This window comes from Mobula birostris, chromosome 11 (genome assembly GCF_030028105.1).
Source record: "Mobula birostris isolate sMobBir1 chromosome 11, sMobBir1.hap1, whole genome shotgun sequence".
NCBI lineage: Eukaryota > Metazoa > Chordata > Chondrichthyes > Myliobatiformes > Myliobatidae > Mobula > Mobula birostris.
This window is the reverse complement of record NC_092380.1, coordinates 29,614,286-29,633,969: the sequence shown is the minus strand read 5'-3', so window position 1 is coordinate 29,633,969 and position 19,684 is coordinate 29,614,286. Positions and strand designations below refer to the sequence as shown.

Here is a 19,684-nt window from a genome sequence, read left to right as displayed (position 1 = left end):
TCAGCCTACTACCCTCCCCTCCGTGCAATACAGTGCTCACCAATTGTCAACAGCCTCCCTATCTCATCTCAAAAACTGAGAATGGACTCAACCAAATAAACACGGTCCTACTGCACACTGCCTGACTGGGCTGAGAGACCGCTAATGGGGCTGCTCGGTCACGGCCCACCACCACGAGCGCCAGCACCGCCTGCTACACTAAGTTCAAAAACAGAATGTTTATTTTATTTTAATCACAATCTCTCGCTGGAACCCCGGTTGAGAAACCCTGGGCTAGAGTATAAAGTAGTATGTAATGTCATACACAAGAGATTCTGCAAATCCAGAATTACACATACAAATTGCTGGAGGATCTCAGCAGGTCAGGTGGCATCTATGGAAAGGGATAAACAGTTGACGTTCAGGACCGGACATTCTGAAGGACTCGACATTATATCAAGAATGTAATGCTGAGGCTTTATAAGGCATTGATCAGATTGTACTTAGAATATTGAGAGCATTTTTAGACCCCTTATCTAAGAAATGATAGAACATTCAACAGTACAGCACAGCAACAGGCACTTCGGCCCGCAATGTTGTGCTGAACCAATTAGTGACCAAATGATCAACTACACTAATCTCTTTTGCTGACACTTCCATATCCTCACACCCACGTGTCTATATAAATGTCTCTTAAAAGCCCCTCTTAAAGTGCCACTACCATCACCCCAGGCAGGGCGTTCCAGCCACCCATCACTCTCTGTACATAAAACTTGCCCCTTACCACCTCCCACTTTAAATGAATGCCCCCTGATATTAGACGTTTCAACCCTGGGAAAAATAAGCCTGTCTACTCTCTCATAATCTTATAAATCTCCATCAGATCTCCCCTCAGCCTCCGCTGTTCTAGAGAAAACAACCCAAGTTTGTCCAACTCCTTGTTTTAGCACATGCCTTCTAAGCCAGGCAGCAACCTGGGAAATCTTTTCTGCATCTTCTCCAAAGCCTCCACATCCCTCCTAAAATGGGGCGACCAGGACTGTACACAACACTCCAGATGTGGCCTAACTAGAGTTTTATAAAGCTGCAACACAACTTCCTGATGTTTGAACCCAATGCTTCATAAGAGCAAGTGTGCCAGGAGCCTTCTAAACCACCCTGTCAACCAATGCAGCCACTTTCAGGGAGCTACGAACTTGGACCCCAAAATCTCTCTCAACACTGCTGTGCGTCTTGCCATTAATAGTGTACTGCCTCTTTACATTTGACCCACTAAGCTGCAACACTTTACATTTGGCTAGGTTAAACTCCATTTGCCATTTCTCTGTTCATATCTGCAATTGATCTATATCCTGCTGTATTCTTTGCCAGCCTCCTGCACTACCCACAATGGCACCAATCTTCATATCTAATGTTCGCTGGTGGAAGGACAAGCTTGACAGCATGTGTACATTTGTCTGTAGATGACTGCTCGTTCTTGTCGGTAACACTCATGCACATTAGTTTACAAGAGATGTCTCCTAGGATCTTTAGCTACAGACACGTTTTTGTGTGACTGTATCTTTACTTGCTATCGCTTATGTGCTATATGTACCTTGGGCTGTGTATGACTGTCGGTAATGTGGCCCTGGAGGAACGCTGTTTTATTTGTCTGCATTCATGTATGGCTGAATGATGTTTAAACTTGAACTAAATTTATTTTTGACAGATCCACAATATTTAATTCCAGTCCAATTAAAGGTTAATGTCATCAGAACAAGCCCGTGCCATGCCCAGTGACCAGGGTTCAGTTCCAGGTGTGATGAACAGCAGCAATAACTGCAGAATCTGACCCCAACAGTCACTCTTCAACTAGAAACTGGATTCATCAAATGTGAAGGTTAAAAATTCAACAAAGAGTTTTTTAAACTGCCTCCCCTATGTGAACTTGCTGGTATTTGAGCAGGTGAGATGATGGAGTAAACCTCTTTACTCATACAGGACAAGTGTGCAGCCTCTTGGTGTGAACTCACTATTGCCTCACAAGGTGGGATCACTGAGTGAATCCTTTCCCACAGTCTGAGCTGGTGTGAACTCACTGGTATGCCTGCAGGTGGGATGACCAGGAAATTCCTTCTCACACAACCAGCAGGTGAACGGCCTCTCCCCAGTGTGAACTCTCTGATGTGTCAGTAGCCCAGATAACTGAATGAATCCCATCCCACAGATGGAGCAGGTGAACAGACTCTCCCCAGTGTGAAATCTCGGGTGTGTCTGCAAAGTTCAAAAATCAAAGTAAATTTATTATGAACGTACATTTATATCACCATATAAAACCCTGAGATAGGTTATCTTGCGGGCATGTACAGTAAATCCAAGAAACACAATAGAATCCACGAAAGAGCTGACCGAACGAGACGGAGAATAACCAACACGCAAAAGATAATAAAAAAGCATAATCATACTTCCTTGCGACAAGACAGGACTAGTTAGTTAACACAAAAAATTATAAAATATACGTAATAGAAGACCAACAAATTCAAGATGATAAATGCAGAAAATGCCAAGAGAAGCCAGGTACAATCCAACACATAACATGATCCTGCAACAGTTTAACTCAATCTGATTACTTACACGGGTACAATCAAGTGGCAAATATTATTCACCAAAATCTTGCTTTAAAATACAAACTCATAGAAGACACTATACCCTACTATCTCTCTCCGGTTGTCCATCGAAATCCAATGACAATGTCCACTCCTTTAACGGTGAGATCTTTGATGACTAAAGCCTAATCCAGTTTTAGAGTCAGAGCCCTACAAATTATATTACGACCTAGCTATTGTTACAGATAGGGCAATCCATAATACCAATCTAAATCTAATACTACAGGAAACACAAGCAAAGACAACTTACTTAATAGATTTAGCTGATCCAAACACACATAACATAAATAAATCAGTCGTGAAAAACTACCAGAAATATACTGAATTAAGAGCGAATTGAAACACTATGGAACATGAACAGGGTATACATTGTCCCAACAGTAATATATACAACTATCATCCCATAGTCACTACACAATAGCATTAAACAATCAGGCCACACAATATTTATGTAGATCCTCAGAAAGCTACAATACTAAACACCATTAGAATAGTCAAAAAGTTCCTAGCAATTGAGAAATAAGCCACGTTTGGCTATGCATATACCTCAGTTTTAACCAGCTTGAGATGAGAAAAAAATAAAAATATAATAACACCTTGACACAGCTTCTATACATGGACGATTTGAAACTACATGCTCCTTCATCAGTACAGCCAAAGCCATTAATTCAAACAGTACAACTGTTTTCTGAAGATATAAACATGAACTTTGGACTAGCTCCGCAGCTTGGGCTTAAGACTGTCAATCAGCAAGAGATGAGGAACAACTGTGTACTCATTCTCACGGGAACATGGCTTCAGGACACCATTCTGGATGTGGCCATCCACCGGGAAGGTTTCGGGTTGACGGGAATCTAGCGATCTCAGGCAAAACCCGCGGTGGCGGTATCTGTAGTTACATAAATAAGAACTGGTGTATTTTGTGTTATCATCACAAAAGACATTGTGATGCTGCCTTTACAGCTCTCAGGAAAGCAAGAACTGTGCTTTCTCGCTCCATCAAGGCAGCAAAACGGAAGCATTCTCAGAGAATATAGTATACAACCACTTCTGCAATATCAGAGACACACTGCGCCTGCAGCAGGGAATTCAGAGGATTACGGAGTACGAGTTACCCTGCACATCGGTGACCAGGATACCTCACTCCACGACAGGCTAAATATTTTTCACGCCTGGTTTGATGCACAAAACAAAGTGCTAGTGAGGAAGGCCTCTCACCCCTTCCAAGGAAGCAGACACTCTGTTTGGCTGAAGCTGAGGTGAGGTCACAGTCAACCCATGCCAAGTCGTGGTGTCAGGTTCTGGAATACTGCACAGCCCAGCTGACTGATGTGCTGACAGATATATTCAATACCTCTCTGCAACAGTCCATTGTCCCCTCAGTTTTCCAGGAGGCAACCATCATTCCAGTACCAAATGACAATCGTCTGGTGGCATTGACATCAACCATTATGAAATACTTTGAGCGAATTATCATACAGCACATTAAAGCCTTTCTCCCGGCTGCATTGGAAGCTTTCCAGTTCACCTATCACTCGAATTGATCCACTGATGTTGCAATAGCCTCTGCTCTCCACTCTGTCCTGTCCCACCTGGAAAATGGGGTCTCATATGTCAGACAACTTTCTATAGACTTCATTTCAGTGTTCAACACCATCATACTCCAGAAACTGGTGGGGAAACCATCCTTGCTGAGTCTCAACACCTCCCTCTGTAACTGAATCCTGAACTTCACAGAAAAAGCACAATCCATGTAGTCAGCAATGTCCCTAGTCCCATTATGCTGAGCACTGGCACTCCCCAAGGCTGTGAACTCAGCCCGCTGCTGATGCATGACTGTGTCGCAGGATTCAGCTCAAACCGTGTCAGTAAGTTTTCAGGTGATATAATAGTGGATTGTTTTATCAACAACAATGATGAGTCAAAGTACACAGAGGAAGTGAGGCGGCTGGTGGACTGTGTGAGAGAACAACCCAAGTCGGACCATGGAGAAGACCAAGGAAATCACTGTGGACTTCAGGAAGGTGCAGATGAACCAACTCTGTCTGCAAACACTTGGCTTCTCCGTACAGAGAGTTAAGTGCACCAAGTTCCTGGGAGTTTACATCACGGGTGAGCTCACCTGGTCCCTAAAAAGGTGTATAATTGCCTCCACTTCCTGAGGAGATTGAGGAAAGTGAGACTACCCCCCCCCCCTGCAAAATACAAGCTGCATCTCCAACTGGTATGGGAGCAGCCAAGCATCAAACCAGAAGCCCCTGCAATGGACTGTGAGTACAGCTGAGAGGATTATAGGGGTCTCCTTACCATCCATCAGGGACATTTATTAGGATTGCTGTGTATACAGGGCCCTTAATGTTATTCAGGATCCCACCCATATATTCAGCAATCTCTCTGACTTTCTACTATCAGGCAGAAGACTCTGATGCATAAAGACAAGAACGGTCAGGATAAGGAACAGTTTCTTCCCTCAGGCCGTTGGATTTCTGAACTCCCTGCTGCATCGTATTTGAAGTGTCACCGGTTAATCTGTTCTGTACCCAATATTTAAATTATGCACTTTACTTTGTTTATTTATGCATAACTCATTTGCAGATTTTATCCTTGCTTTCCTAAATTATTGTGTGTTATGTGTACTACCATGCTTTACACTCTAGTCCAGAGAAACGTCTTGTTTGACAGTATACATGCAAGTAGTTAAATGGCAATAAACTTGACTTGATGTGAATTGATACGTGCAGAATTTTAAACACAAAGATCAGTGTAAGAGAGCTACTAGAACACAAAATAGAGCAACATGATACAATACAACCAATGGATGATTATAAAATTGATTTTAGTGCGATAAAGGGAAAACTCATGACAGAATTTACTTCAAGGCTTAAGAAAAGCTGCCAAACAGAGCTGAATTGTAAAAACTTAACAAAGGCAATAGACACGTTTGTTATACCCATATTAACATAAGAAAAATAAGGACTGAAATGACAAATTTTAAATAACATTGTACACTTGAATGCACTTGGATTAAAACAACCTAGGACAGGAGGAGCAAGAGGAGTAACAGACATAGAAGTCAGAAAAAAATTATGAAGGTATATTTTCATCAACGGAAACAGGAATCAGCGCTCCACACAAGTATGCATTTCTGATAGGAAGTACACACCACCAAACTTAAGTGAAAGGAGAACCCAGAAAAATGAAGAAATTATCACTATAGAAGAAAATGTTAACCAACTGAAGAGCACAACCCTCCATGGAAGACATCCCAAGAATCTGAACAGACTAGGTGTCGACAAGAATGCTTGGCTCAGTGTTAGAAACCTCTTCCCAGAAACAGAAGGGTCCCTTGCGGCAATACAGAACCAGGTGGTTACCACAAAAAAAATATCAAATATACATAATAAAAGACCCACAAATTCAAGACAATAAATGCAGAAAGTGCCAACAGAAACAATCTAACACATTACAGGATCCTGCAGCAGTTTAACTCAACCTGATTACTGACACGGGCACAATCAAGTTGCAAACATCACTCACTAAAATCTTGCTTTAAAATACAAACTCATAAAAGACACCATAACTTACTATAAATATAAGCCTGGTCCAGTTTTAGAGACAGTGCCTTACAAATTATATTACCACCAATCTTTTGCTATAGAGATGACAACCATCTGGATATAATATTACAGGATAAAGAAGCAAGAACAATTTACTTAACAGACATAGTCAATCAAAGCACAGGAGTTCCTCAACCAGTCGAAAGCCTCACAAACAGGTACTGTATGTGTCAACAAAGTCAATCTAATTTTTTTCTCTATCAATCAGCTTCCAAATGTTGCTACCCAGTCATTTGTTGCCACGCCCCTGCTGCTCATCACATGCTCTTACCATTACCTCTGTCCAGAGCCCCAAGCCCTGCCTGCGCTGACCTGTCTCTGGTTTCTGACCCTGCTTCATTGAACATCCAGCTATCATTCTCCATTCTGTTTTCAGACTTTACATGATGGTGGTACATTCTAACAACCCAGCTGCGAGAGACACAGTTCTTCAGAAGCAGTGAAAATGCCCCATAACACTGAAATGAGCCGAAAAAAGAGATTAACTACCAGTGTCATTCTTCCTCAGCTCAGAGATTTGAGGGCAAAGAACATGTCAGACATAACTGCAGTCAGCTCCTCATCTTTTTCAGTCTGGAGAAAGTCCTGCAGGAAATGCAAGGGAAACCACATCATAAACAGAGTGACTGCTTGGAACCCACTGCCACAGGAAGAGCAGGAGGTGAACTGCAGGGATGGATTTAGAAGGACTGTCATCGAACAGAGACACTGGTAGGGAACAGCTGGGCTGAGTTGACCCTACTCTACATTAGGTGTGTTGTAGATTCACTTGGTACCTGAGGCAGAGTTTGAAATAGAACTGATTTATTTGTCAGAGATCCAGAATATTAAACTCCAGTCCCATTAAAGGTGAACATCAGCAGTAGAAACTCCTCCCAAACCCAGTGACCAGGGTGCAGGATTGGGTGTGGTGAGCAGCAGCAATAATTACAGAGTTTGACACCAACAGTCAGTTTTGAACTTGCCTCTGGATCCGGCATGCAGCTTATTTAAACTTTTTCCCCAGTGTGAACTCGGTAGTGTGCCACGAGGTTGGATGAGTGAGTGAATCCCTTCCCGCATTCGGAGCAGGTGAACGGCCTCTCTCCAGTGTGAACTCGGTAGTGGACCACAAGGGTAGATGACTGAGTGAATCCCTTCCCACATTCAGAGCAGGTGAACGGCCGCTCCCCTGTGTGAATTCGCTGATGTAGCTTCAATTGAAATGATCGAGGAAATCCCTTCCCGCAGTCTGAGCAGATGAAAGGCATCTCTCCAGTGTGAACTGACTGGTGTGCCAGTAGGTCAGATGACCGAGAGAACCCCTTCCCACAGTCCAAGCAGGTGAATGGCCTCTCCCCAGTGTGAACTTGCTGATGTACCTTCAGATGAGATGACCGTGTGAATCCTTTTCCACAGTCTGAGCAGATGAATGGTTTCTCCTCAGTGTGAACTGACTGGTGTGCCAGTAGGTGAGATGACCGAGAGAATCCCTTCTCACAATCTGAGCAGGTGAATGGCCTCTCTCCAGTGTGAACTGACTGATGTGCATGTAGGTTGCTTAACTGAGTGAATCTCTTCCCACACACAGAACAGGTGAATGGCCTCTCCCCAGTGTGCACTTGCTGGTGTCTCTGTAGGTGGGATGACTGAGTAAATCTCTTCCCACAGTCTGAGCAGGTGAACGGTCTCTCCCCGGTGTGAACTCGCTGATGTACCTTCAGTTGAGATGAGTGAGGAAATCCCTTCCCACAGTCTGAGCAGGAAAACGGCATCTCCCCAGTGTGAACTGACTGGTGTGTCTGTCAGTGGGATGACTGCGTAAATCCCTTCCCACAATCTGAACAGGTGAACAACCTCTCCCCAGTGTGAAATCGCATTTGATCAGGAGATCAAATGACCAAGTAAATCGCTTCCCACACGCAACAGCTGAAGTGTCTCTTTCCCTTGTAAACTCTGCAGGTGGGCTGACTGAGCGAATCTCGCCCCACATACGGAACAGGCGAACAGTCTCTCACTGGAGTGGATTTTCTGATGTGTCTTCAGCATGAATGACCCAATGATTTGCTTCCCACCATCTTGTCTTGTCCATACTGCACCAACCGCTGCCACTGGGCTATAAACGTGCAGGAGCAATGTGTGGTTAAGTGCCTTGCTCAAGGACACAACACGTGCCTCAGCTGAGGCTCAAACTCGCGACCTTCAGATTACTAGTCCAATGCCTTAGCCACGTGCCAATACATCGGAACAGATGAACCCTCTCACTTTTGACGTACCTTCAGGCTGGATGAGTAAGTAAATCCTCTCTCACACACAGAGTAGGCGAATGGCATCTGCACACTAAACTCCCTGGAGTGACTGTGGGTAGACTGGGTGAGTGAATACCTTCCCAGACACACAACAGGTGAATGGCTTCTGTCCCCACAGTGAAGTCACTAGTGTGTCTGCAGGTCAGTTGAGTGAGTGAATTTCTTCCCAGACAGGTAACAGGTAACTGGCCTCTCCCACGGTGAATTCATTGGCGTGTCTGTAGTTTGGCTGAGTGAGTGAATCTCTTCCCAGACACAGAATAAGTGAATGGTCTCTCTCCCCACAATGAACTCACTGCTGGGTCTGTGGGTCAGCTGAGTGAGCGAATCCCTTGTTGTTGTGCTTGAAATTCCCGTGCACAAATTCTTTGCAGTTTCTAACCTGTAGAAAGATTTACAAAAGACATCAGTGGGCGAAGGGCAGCATTTTGGATGAGATCATTTTAGTCTCGATGATGAGCTCTGACATCACACTGTTACAAGGTTCAACCCACGCTAGAGGAACAACTCCATCTTCTAACTGGGCCCTGATCAGGCGTCCAGCCTGACCATTAAATTCTCTATTTTCCTGTCTATATCACAATGGGACATCTCTACCCACCCCCAATCTGTGATGTCACTCAGTTTGTCTCTCTGCATTTGTATTATTTCAAGTTCTAGTCACGTCCCACAGCGGTACAAAGAGCACATGGCTGATCCTGGAGACTTTCTCATTACTCTGACCCCTTGCCCCCTCAGGTGATTGACGGTGGTAAACTCATCGATGGCAATGCCAATGAATATGAAGGGGAGGGCAGCAGTCTTTCTCACTGGAGTGTAGCACTATTGTCATGTGAAAGCTACAGGTCACTTGTTACCCAGGACAAAGGTAATTGATATCATTATGTACCCAGAGAGAATGGGACAACACATGTCCTCACAGGTACAAAGGTCCAGAGCAAGAGGAGGTGGAACACACGTGATTTTCTCAAGAACTAAATCTGATGGAAGAATTTTATGCTTGTTTCCCATGCAACACTAATTGCCATTTTCATTGACTGAATGGTAGACTCTTCACTTGAGACTAACTCAGAGGTATATTTCTGTCCAGTTCCTAATCCTTGAATTAAATAACCGGAGCTCAGCAGTGTCTGAGATCCATCCACTCCTATTCCCTCTGCCTGCACTTCCAAACACACCCTATGGACTGACAGTGAATGCCGTGTTGTGACAACAACAGTTGCCTCTGTACTAGAACTGCCTGTGAACAACTCTACCAAAAGTGAAGTCCTCAAGATGGGTCATGAAGCAAGTCCCTTCATTTCCTTTTCTTTTCCTATCAGATGTGGTTCTGCTACCATTGGAGCCTGTTATTTACATTCTGATGGTGTGTCCTTCGAAGATACATTTAATGTCAGAGAAGTGTATACAATATACACCCTGAAATGCTTTTTCTTCACAACCATCTACAAAAACAGAGGAGTGCCCCCAAAGAATGAATGACAGTTAAATGTTAGAACTCCAAAGTCCCCCAGGCTCCCCTCCCTCCTGTGTGTAAGCAGCAGCGACCCCCCCCCATCAGCAAAAAAAAAATCAGCACCCACCACCAAGCACTCAAGCATACAGCAAAGACACAGACTTGCAGTACCCCAAGGACTACTCGTTCACCCAGTATTCGACATACCACCTAACAAGGGAGAAAGGGGTGTCTCCGTTTCACAGCGAGAGGGGAGACATAACAAACAACTTGCTGGTTTATGATGTTAAAAGTCTGTTGCTTTGCTTTTTCTGAGCTCTGTGTCCAAAGATCTCGGGTCTCTGGACACACAGTCACAGATCTTCTGACTCCCATGATCTCCTGCCGGGACACCGACCTTCGATCCGCCTGTCTCCAGAGCCACGAGATCTTGGACCTACGAAGGCAAGCAAAGCTCTCAGGCCGCCGCCTTGGTGTGTCAAATAACAGCCAGTCATGAAACTCCAAGAGCGGGTCCCATTCTCGCAAAGAGCTAAAGTCAGCATGTAACTGCAGGTCAGGGTCTTCAAAAGAACCTTGAAAGAAGAAAATAGAGATATTAAAGATGGAAATAGAGCTGTTTTCGAAGATGCAAGCAAAGGATTCACCGTTTAGCACCATCCACCAGGTGATCTGGGCGATCTAGCACTTTGCTGCCTCTTAGGGATTTGGCTGAGGTCTCGAGAGAAGTGTACAGCCTGGAGTCAGGGCGCGGACCCATGACTGACTCCATCCCCCACTGATTAACGCACTGAGATAGATTATAATCATCGAAGCGGACGCAGAGGGCAAGCGAGTGTTCAGCACCATCCAGCTGACTCTCACTTGCTGCTGCCAGAGGAAGGTCTCTCTCTCTCTCTCTCTCCTTATGCACTAGAGGGAAGGTCCTTGCATTTGAATGACCTCTCTCCCTCGATGCTGTCAGGGGACGGTGCTGGAGCAGGGTTTAATCAATGCAGTTTGTGGACTTTGGACTCTAATTCATGTATGATGTGTTTCTAGCTTTTCTGGTTGCTCCTTTTTGTTGCTAGTTTGGGCAATTTCGAAGCTGAGTGGCCTACAGATAATGAACACTGAGCTGCACTGAACTATGGCTTTTGATTCTGTTTCCCAGCTCGTTATGTTGCTTTTTGCACGATTCATTGTTTTTTTTCCGCGTAGGTGGAGTGGGCTTGATGTTTTTTTTTTCTTTGAATGGGTTCGGTGGTTATCGTGGGGAAGAATCTCAGAGTTGTATACTGCATGCATTCTTTGATAATAACTGACTTTGATAAAAGTCAGTTCCAGCAATACGCATGCGCTGCAGAAATGGCGCCAGCAGCTTCGCTCATCAGCAAAAAGCTCCCCGGAGCCCGGGTACGGATCTTGAGGCTGAGAGAGGAAAAAGGACCGGGACTCTCCCGGGTTGGCAGGGCCACGGTGTGTTCGGAGATCGCAACAATTGTCCCCCAGTCGCGGTGCGAACGCCAGTGCCAACTGAACCATCGCCCGGAACCTCGCCCTTACCTGCGGTGGCTCCTCCTGAGCCTGGTGGCCACTGAGCGCATGCGCGACATTCGGGACTGTATCGACCCTGACGCTTGCATATTAGATCGAAGGTGAATTCTGAAACGCGGAGGTTCTTGGGTAAACAAGATGCCATTAATAGTGCCTGCAAGCACTTGTTCCACGCCACACACCTCCTAAACAGTCAATGCTTTTATGAAGAAAACTCAGCAGCTACTTTAACACAGCAAGGTCCCACAAACAATATACTCGATATCAACAGGTATTCCGTGTGTCAACTGTCAATGCGGACCCTACTTACAAACGCAGATATGAAACACGAGATTCCGCAGATTCTCGAAACATAGAGCGACACACGAATTCAGGAGGAACTCAGCAGGTTGTGCAGCATCGATGCCGAAGAATAAACAGCCGAGGCTCAATCCGAACCCTTTCACCAGTCACCAACATGTTGAAGGAAGGGTCTTGACCCAAACCTTCGACTGTTTATTCTTCTCCATTGATGCTGCCTGACCCACCGAGTTCCTCCAGCGTTTCTTCAAAAATAAACAACCTTTTTTATTTCTTTCCAGCCGTTTCCACGTGCTGATCCATGCCCTAAGCTCATCTGCCTTTCATACGATACTTCTTGCATTGAAGATACGCTCTCAGGACATTAAACGCATAATACTCAATCTTTTGATTCCTGACTTTGTCTAAGGTTTGTGTCTCCACAACCTCTACACTATCTGTTTTAGCTCACTGGTTCCCATCCCCTGCAACTCTAGTTGAACCCCCGCACCCTGTGCAGCACTAGCAAACATTCTCACTAGGATGTTAGCCCGACTCCAGTTTAAATTTCAGATGCAAACCACCTCTCCTGTACAGGTCCCACTTTCCCCGGGATGAGAGCCCAGTGATCCAAAAATCTGATACCTTCCCTCCTACACCAAATCCTTAGCCACGTATTAAAGTGTATAACCTTCCTACTTCCGGCCTCACTAGCATGCGGCATGGGTAGCAATCGTGCAACTACAGCCCTGGAGGTCCTGCCCTTTAACTTAGCACCAAACTCTCTGAACTCATTTTACAGAACCTTGTCATTCTCTCTACCAATGTCATTGGTACCTACATGGACAACAACCTCCCGCTTAAGAATGCTGAGGACTCGACTGGCAATGTCTTGGACCTTCCACACGGGTAACAACGTACCATCCAGGAACCTCATTCTCATCTAGAAAACCTCCTTTCTGATCTCCTAATTTATACCCTATCACTACAGCTCACCTCTTCTCCCCCCTCCCTTCACACTGAGTCACAGAACAATATTCGGTGCCAGAGACATGACTGCTGTGACTTTCCTCTGATAGGTCATTTCTGCCCCAACCCCTCCTCATTCCCCCCCCCCCCACAACACTATCCAGATTGGTACACCTGTTACTAAGGAGGATGACCACTGTGTAACTTTGCACTGGCTCTTAACCCTTTCCCCTTCCTATCACCCAGTGTCCTGTGTCCTGCATCTTGGGTGTAACTACCTCTTTGCAATCTATAACCCATCAGCCTCGCAAATGATCTGGAGTTCATCCAGTTTCAGCTCCAATTCCCTGACAGAGTGCTAGAAGCTGCAGTTGAATATGCTCCTCACAGGTGTAGTCGTCGGGGACACTGGAGGTCTCCCTGTCTTCCCACATACCACTATCCTGCCTGGCATCCCTACTGTTCTAACTGTGCATACATAAAAAAGGAAAAAAAAATAACAGGAAATAAGCTGTGGGGAGAAAGTTTACCTGCAGCTTTTCACTTTCTCTCACTCAAGCCTATCCTTGCTGAAGCCTTGAAGAGCCAAAGGGTTGGGTCCTTCGTCAGGACTGAAGAGGGAAGGGGCAGAGACCCCACCTTCTTTATAGGGCCTCTGCCCCTTCCCTCTTCAGTCCTGACGAAGGGTTCTGGCCCAAACATCAACTGATCGTTTCCACGGATGCTGCCCGACCTGCTGAGTTCCTCCAGCGTGTTGTGGGATTTTCCTTGTACTCTCTACAGTAAGACTGATACAGAACATCTGTTTATCCCTCTGCACCTCCCTTTATTTTCATTTAGAATGCAGTACCCACAGACAAACTTACAGTATGTTTTACATTTCCAGCTGATTTGTGATTTTTTTCCCCCTTCCTAATTGATGGCCTAATAGCGTAGCAGTTTTAGCGTGATGCTATTAAAGCTTATGGTGGCAGAGTTCAATTCTGGTGTCCACTGTAAGTAAGTCTGTACATTCCTGCTCGTGTGTGTATCGGTTTCCTCTGGGTGCTGTGGTTTCCTCCCGCAGTCCAAAGACATCCTAGTTGGTAGTTGGTTACTTGTTCATTGTAAACTCTCCTGTGGTTAGGCTAGGGTTAAATCTGTGGGTTGCTGGCAGTGCTGCTCGAAGGCTAGAAGGGCCTATTCTGCGATGTATTTCTAAAATGTAGTAAAATAATCTCTTAGTCATTCTTTGCAGTATTTATTCCTGGGTTCTGACCTGTCACTATTTATATCTTATATTCTTTTTGTTAAATGTTACATGAACATTTTTGATCATAAGTGATGCAACCTCCTCTTTTACAATCTGGACTTGTGGTGCTGTACTGGAGTCTTGCCTCCAATCTTCTTCTTCATGTGCCTTGTGTGTTACACGCTTGGGTGATCATGGCTTTCCACGTCGACTGATCCCATGCAGTGTCAATGATATCTCACACACTTAGATCCATTAGTTCTTTCACAGTGTCCATATATTTTCTTCTCCGTGGATTGTCACCTGGTTGCGGTGGAGAAGTTTGTGTGGTCCTGAGATCCCGAGAGCAATGCCGTCTGGAGCTATGCTCCTGGTAGGGTCACCCATGGTGGTAAGGTTGAGGGTGAGGTCCCTGACAAAGAACAATCCAACCAAGACCTCAACGGTGGAACAGGCAGGCGAAATTACTTCGAATTCAATGGCTGTGAAGGCGGATGAAGGCTACAACAAATCCATCAGCTCCAATTGTCGTGGTTTCCATGTCATTGGAATCAGTTGGTTGATTTGTGAAGTATCGTGTGCTTCTTGGAGTGCAACATCAAGTACACGTTAAACAAATACACGCACAGGCATCTTCGCTCTGTACGGAATGAAGACCATCATCCCCGACCTCGAGGGATAGCCACAACAACAATATTTTCTTCTTTGCCTTCCTCTTCCACGTTTCCCAGGCATAAAGCCTTATAATGTAAGGCATTCTATTTCTCCCTTTCTGATGACATGGCCCAGGAATCTAAGTTTCCTCTCACTTGATGTTCTCATTAAAGGTCTTTTTGTATGGGCACGTTGGAGTACTGTCTCATTAGTTACCCTATCTCTATATGATATTTTCACCATTCTTCTAAGAAGCTACATTTCTGTTGCTTCTAAGTTTCTTTGGAGTTCTGGTGTTGTAGTCCATGTCTCGGAAGCACACAGCAAGATTGACCAGATGTAACATATTATGTGACAGGCCTCCAATATTAACCTGTTTAAATTTGTAGTGCAGCAGGGTCCCACTGAATCCCTTTTACATGGCAAATTCCAAGTCATAATACTTTGTCACAAAGTGCTCTTACCAAAGATTCAAAGTACATTTATTATCAAATTATGTTTACAGAATACAACTCTGAGGTTCGTCCTCCTGCAGGTAGCCACGAATACCATGGAACCTATTGAAGAAAACATCAAATACCCAACTCGTGAAAAAGAATAAATCGTGCAAATGGCAAAAAGCAAGCAGATAACACATAGAGTTTCAAATGTTAAACCAGGAGTTCTATAGTATTCAGTTTAGTTCGGTTCAGCATAATGCCACGGGCCGAATGCAGGCCTTACGGCTTTTGTCCGTACCTATTGCTCCAATCAAACTGTTCAAAAACAGCAAAAAAAAAGAATAACCAGAATTCAGGGAAAAATGCAACATGAGCACCCATGTCCCCCAAAATGAGTCCACTGCCTCTCTGGTCAATTGCTGCAACATGGATTTCAAGACTCCCGCACTTTCCTTCGACAGCAGCTGGCAAGAGGGAGAGGAAAGCTGGTCAGATGCAAGCAGACGGCACTGAACACCCATTCCTCCTCGTCAGCTTCAACCTCGCTTGATGCCTCAATCAGAGAGAAGCAATGCAGTCCATCATGGGTTTGTGCCCCGTCTCTAAGCTAACAGGCCTCCAGGCCACAAACTCCACTCCGAATTCTCACTGAACTCCCTTGGAGACGTCAAAGCAACAGAACACTCAACCAGTCTAAAAACACACCATTAAAATGTAAATTACAGGTTTCAATCATACACAGCTTAGTAGCAGAATCATATCTGAAAGAAGAACTAAAAGAACAATACGCACAATGTACAGGAGGAGCTCAGCAGGTCAGACGCCATCTATGGATGGGAATAAACAGTGACGTTTCAGGCCAAGACAATTCGTCAGGACTGGAAAGGAAGGGAGAAGTCAAAATAGGAATGTGGGAGGAGGGGAGGAAGAAGTAAAAGGTGACCGGTGATAGGTGAAATTGGGAGAGGGGGAGGGGTGAATTAAAGTCAAGTCAAATTTATTTATAAAGCACATTTGAAATAACCCATGTTGACCAAAGTGCTGTACAATCCATAACAGGTAGCTAAAATCACAAATACGAGAAACATAGATATAAACAAGAAGGCACACAGCTTATGGGTACAAGCCAAAATTCAGCCGCATCAGGAAGATTCAAACGCTAGTGAATAAAGTAAGATTTGAGCCTGGACTTAAAAGAGTCAAGGGAGGGGGCAGATCTGATAGGGAGGGGAATGCTGTTCCACTTACATTTAGATCGCGGGACAGCCAGGAGCCCCAAGTCAGCCGACCTAAGGGACGTGGAAGTAGAGCAAGTGGTTAGAAGGTCTGTGACATAAGGGGGGAGCCAGCCCATTTAGGGCTTTAAAAACAAACAGGAGAACCTTAAGATCAATTCTAAACCGTACTGGTAGCCAGTGGAGAGAGGCCAGGATAGAAGTAATATTGTCCCTCTTCCGGGAGTTGATTGGTGGAAGAGCTAGAAGGCTGGAGAAGGGGGAATCTGATAGAAGAGGACAAAAGACCATGGAAGAAAGGGAAAGGGGAGGAGCACTGAAGGGAAGTGACGGGAAGGTGAGAAGAGAATGTGTGACATGGAAACAAGAATGGGAAATAGTGAAGGAAAGGAGGGGAGTAATTTCCAGAAGTTCGAGAAATTGATGTTCATCCCATCAGGTTGGAGGTTACCTAGTTGGAATACAACTCCTCTTCTTCACCATTCCCCATTCCCAAACTTGGCCACAAAGGCATCAATTCTATCATCCAAATTGTTGACATATAACATAGAGTGGTCACGACACGGACCCCTGTGGAATACTATAAATCACCAGTAGCCAACTAGAAAAGCCTCCTATTATTCACACTCTTTGCCTCTTGCCAATCAGCCAATGCTCTATCCATGCTAGGACCTTTACTGAAATACCATGGACCTTTAACTTATTCAGTAGCCTCATATGTGGCACTTTGTCTGAAGATCCAAGTACACAAATTATGAGCGTACAACAGTTATTGTTTGTCTATCCTGCTTGTTATTTCTTCAAAGATGTGTCAGACAAGATTTTCTTTGAAGAAAACTATGTGACTTTGGCCCATGTTATCATCTCCCTCCAAATACCCTGAAACATCATTCTTAACAATTGACTCCAATATCTTCCCAACCACTGACTTCAGGCCAAATTGGCCCATAATTTCCTTTCTCCTGCCTCTCTCCCTTTTTGGAGAGACAGTTGCAATTTCCCTGTGATCTGGACAACGCCAGAATCCATTGATTCTCAAAAGTTCATTTACTAGTGCTTCCACAATCTCTTCAGCCATCTCTTTTGGAACCCTGGGGCTCAGACCATTCCCAAGCAGCTTCTCTCTAATAATGGCAACTTTGCTCACTTCTGCCTCGACACTTTCAAACTTCAGGCATACTGCTAGTGTCTTCTACCATGAAGACTGATGCAAAATACTCACAGTATTCAGCTCATCCACCATTTCCTCATTCATTACTACCTCTCCAGAATCATGTTCTAGTGGTCTGATATCGACATTTGACTCTCTTTTACTGTTTAAAATCTGAAGAAACATAACTTTCAATACAACTTATTTGAGTCACACCATTGTTTCATACGTTCTATGAAAGCAGTACTAAGGCTAAAAATGTTTGAAAAACAACTATTTTGCTTTCACCTGTTTGTCCTTGGGAAATAATGGGATTAGCATGTGATGTTGCTTAACAACAGCTTCACAGTGACTGGTCAAATCCCCAAGTCAAGATAGCACTTGTAAGTTGTTTTCCTTATTTCCCATAAAATCCTTGATTAGTGATTTTCATCCTTTAATTTTGTTCACATTTGTTTTACATGTATACTCTTTTTGAAGACTTTTGATTCTATTTGCTAAAGCTTTCAAATTAAGTTTAACTTCTCTTTTGCAAACTCCAACTTCAAGGTCACTGATGACAGTTTCATACTTCTATGCACTCACGTTACTTTCTCCTTATTGAGCCTCTTGCAATTAACTCTTTGTTCACCCGCAGTGCATCTGCAAAACACACCGGCGATATCCTGTTCAATAAACCTAGGAATCAGACTGACCGCGCATCCACAGAGTTTAAACCAGGGCAAACAAACAGTGTTTATTTCAAATATCGGCAACCAGGACCAGGTTTCAGCACTTCAATACAGCGAAGCGACAAAATCCTCAGGCAAACTCCATGCAATCGAGCAACGGTCCCCAATGGACAGGCAGCGCTGACCAATCAAAACTGTGTTCAAACCATGAATACACAGCATGAACGAACAAAAGTCTGAGGAACATCTGACCGCAAGCTGCTCCAGTTGCTGGCATTCAGTCTTCCCAGTGTTGTGATTCCAATTTCTCCAACGGGTCTGGGGCAATCGTTTGCCGGAGACTGGTATTCATTTGGAATAACTACGTGTTGCGGTTACTTGAAAACAAACCAAAACAGCTGAGACGGCGTACAGGAGTTGGCACTGTGTGACGTGCTTCCAGTTCGCTGAGTTCCAAGTCAAAAAAGGTATGATCGATCCTTTGTTATCAAACCAGCCAAGATGAGCAATCTGCAGTGACAAAAACTAACAAAACTAAAATTAATGACGTGTCCCAATTAGTATAATTAAGTGAAAGTAATAAATAAGTGTACTTAGCAGAGAACAAAAAATAAACTCTTTTTTATTGAGATTCAGTGTGGATTAGCCCCTCTGGCCCTTTGAGCTGCCTTGCCCAGCAATCCCACAATTTAATCCTCGCCTAATCTCGGGACAATTTACAATGGGCAATTAACCTACCAACTGGTACGGCTTTGACTGTGGGAGGGAACCGGAGCACCCGGGGTAAAACCACATAACCACAGGGAGAACGTACAACCTCCGTACAGTCAGTGGTGGGACCATTCCCCGGTTGCCTCTAACTCTCAACTAGACTAAACTGACTACCTGAGAGAAAGCAAGAATACGTAACTATACTCATTTGCTTCTATCGCACCCCAACCCATGTGACAAATGCCCATAAAAAAACACGCAACACAAAATACAATACAGACAGACAGAAATTAACCTCCATGGCTCCTATAGTTGTCGATCCTTGGAACAGAAGTCAAATCTCATCCCAGCTGGAAACATGCATATGCTTTCATCCAAGCAGAAACACCAGCAAGTTTGCAATGGGGGGAGGCCGTTCACCTGCTTCATGTAGGTAGGGATTTATCCCAGCATCTGACCTGCAAGAGCACCAGACAGTTCACATTTGTGAGGCTTCAGTGAGTCAGCAATAAGTAGAGGCAACACTTCTGTGAGTGAGCAAAGGGATTTACTCATTCGTCCCACCAGCAACTTCACACCAGGGAGAAAGTTCAAATAAGATGCATGTTAACATTTTTAACCACCATAGTGACTGAATTCACTTGCAAGTTCCTGACCGATTGTTAATGTCAGATTCTGCAGGCTGCTTATCACATCCAGGACTGAACCCCAGTCACTGAGCATTGGAGGGGTTTGCTCTGCTGATGTCAGGCTTAAATTAACCTGGTGCTTACTGTCTGTCTCTGTCACACACCCATTGTGCGGTAGAGGGGCCACTCAGTCC

At 44.5% G+C, this 19,684-nt stretch overlaps 1 protein-coding gene across 2 annotated transcripts; it reads right to left on the bottom strand.

Annotated features, from left to right (window-relative positions):
- Window positions 1-5,494: 5,494 nt before the first annotated feature.
- LOC140205461 (uncharacterized) lies at window positions 5,495-11,547 on the bottom strand. 2 transcript variants are annotated; one of them, XM_072273068.1, is made up of 3 exons: window positions 11,531-11,547; window positions 10,193-10,560; window positions 5,495-8,911 (listed from the first exon to the last, which is right to left on the bottom strand). In XM_072273068.1, the coding sequence occupies exon 3, from the start codon at window positions 7,993-7,995 to the stop codon at window positions 7,231-7,233; it is 765 nt and encodes a 254-aa protein (XP_072129169.1). In that variant the 5' UTR covers window positions 7,996-8,911; window positions 10,193-10,560; window positions 11,531-11,547; the 3' UTR covers window positions 5,495-7,230. The 2 variants fall into 2 exon arrangements, with proteins under 2 accessions (XP_072129169.1, XP_072129168.1); XM_072273067.1 differs by having other exon boundaries at window positions 10,383-10,560.
- Window positions 11,548-19,684: the final 8,137 nt, after the last annotated feature.

Excerpts from the sequence above, each read along its gene's own strand:
- LOC140205461 (XM_072273068.1), bottom strand. The coding sequence starts at position 7,995 with ATGCCGTTTTCCTGCTCAGACTGTGGGAAGGGATTTCCTCACTCATCT.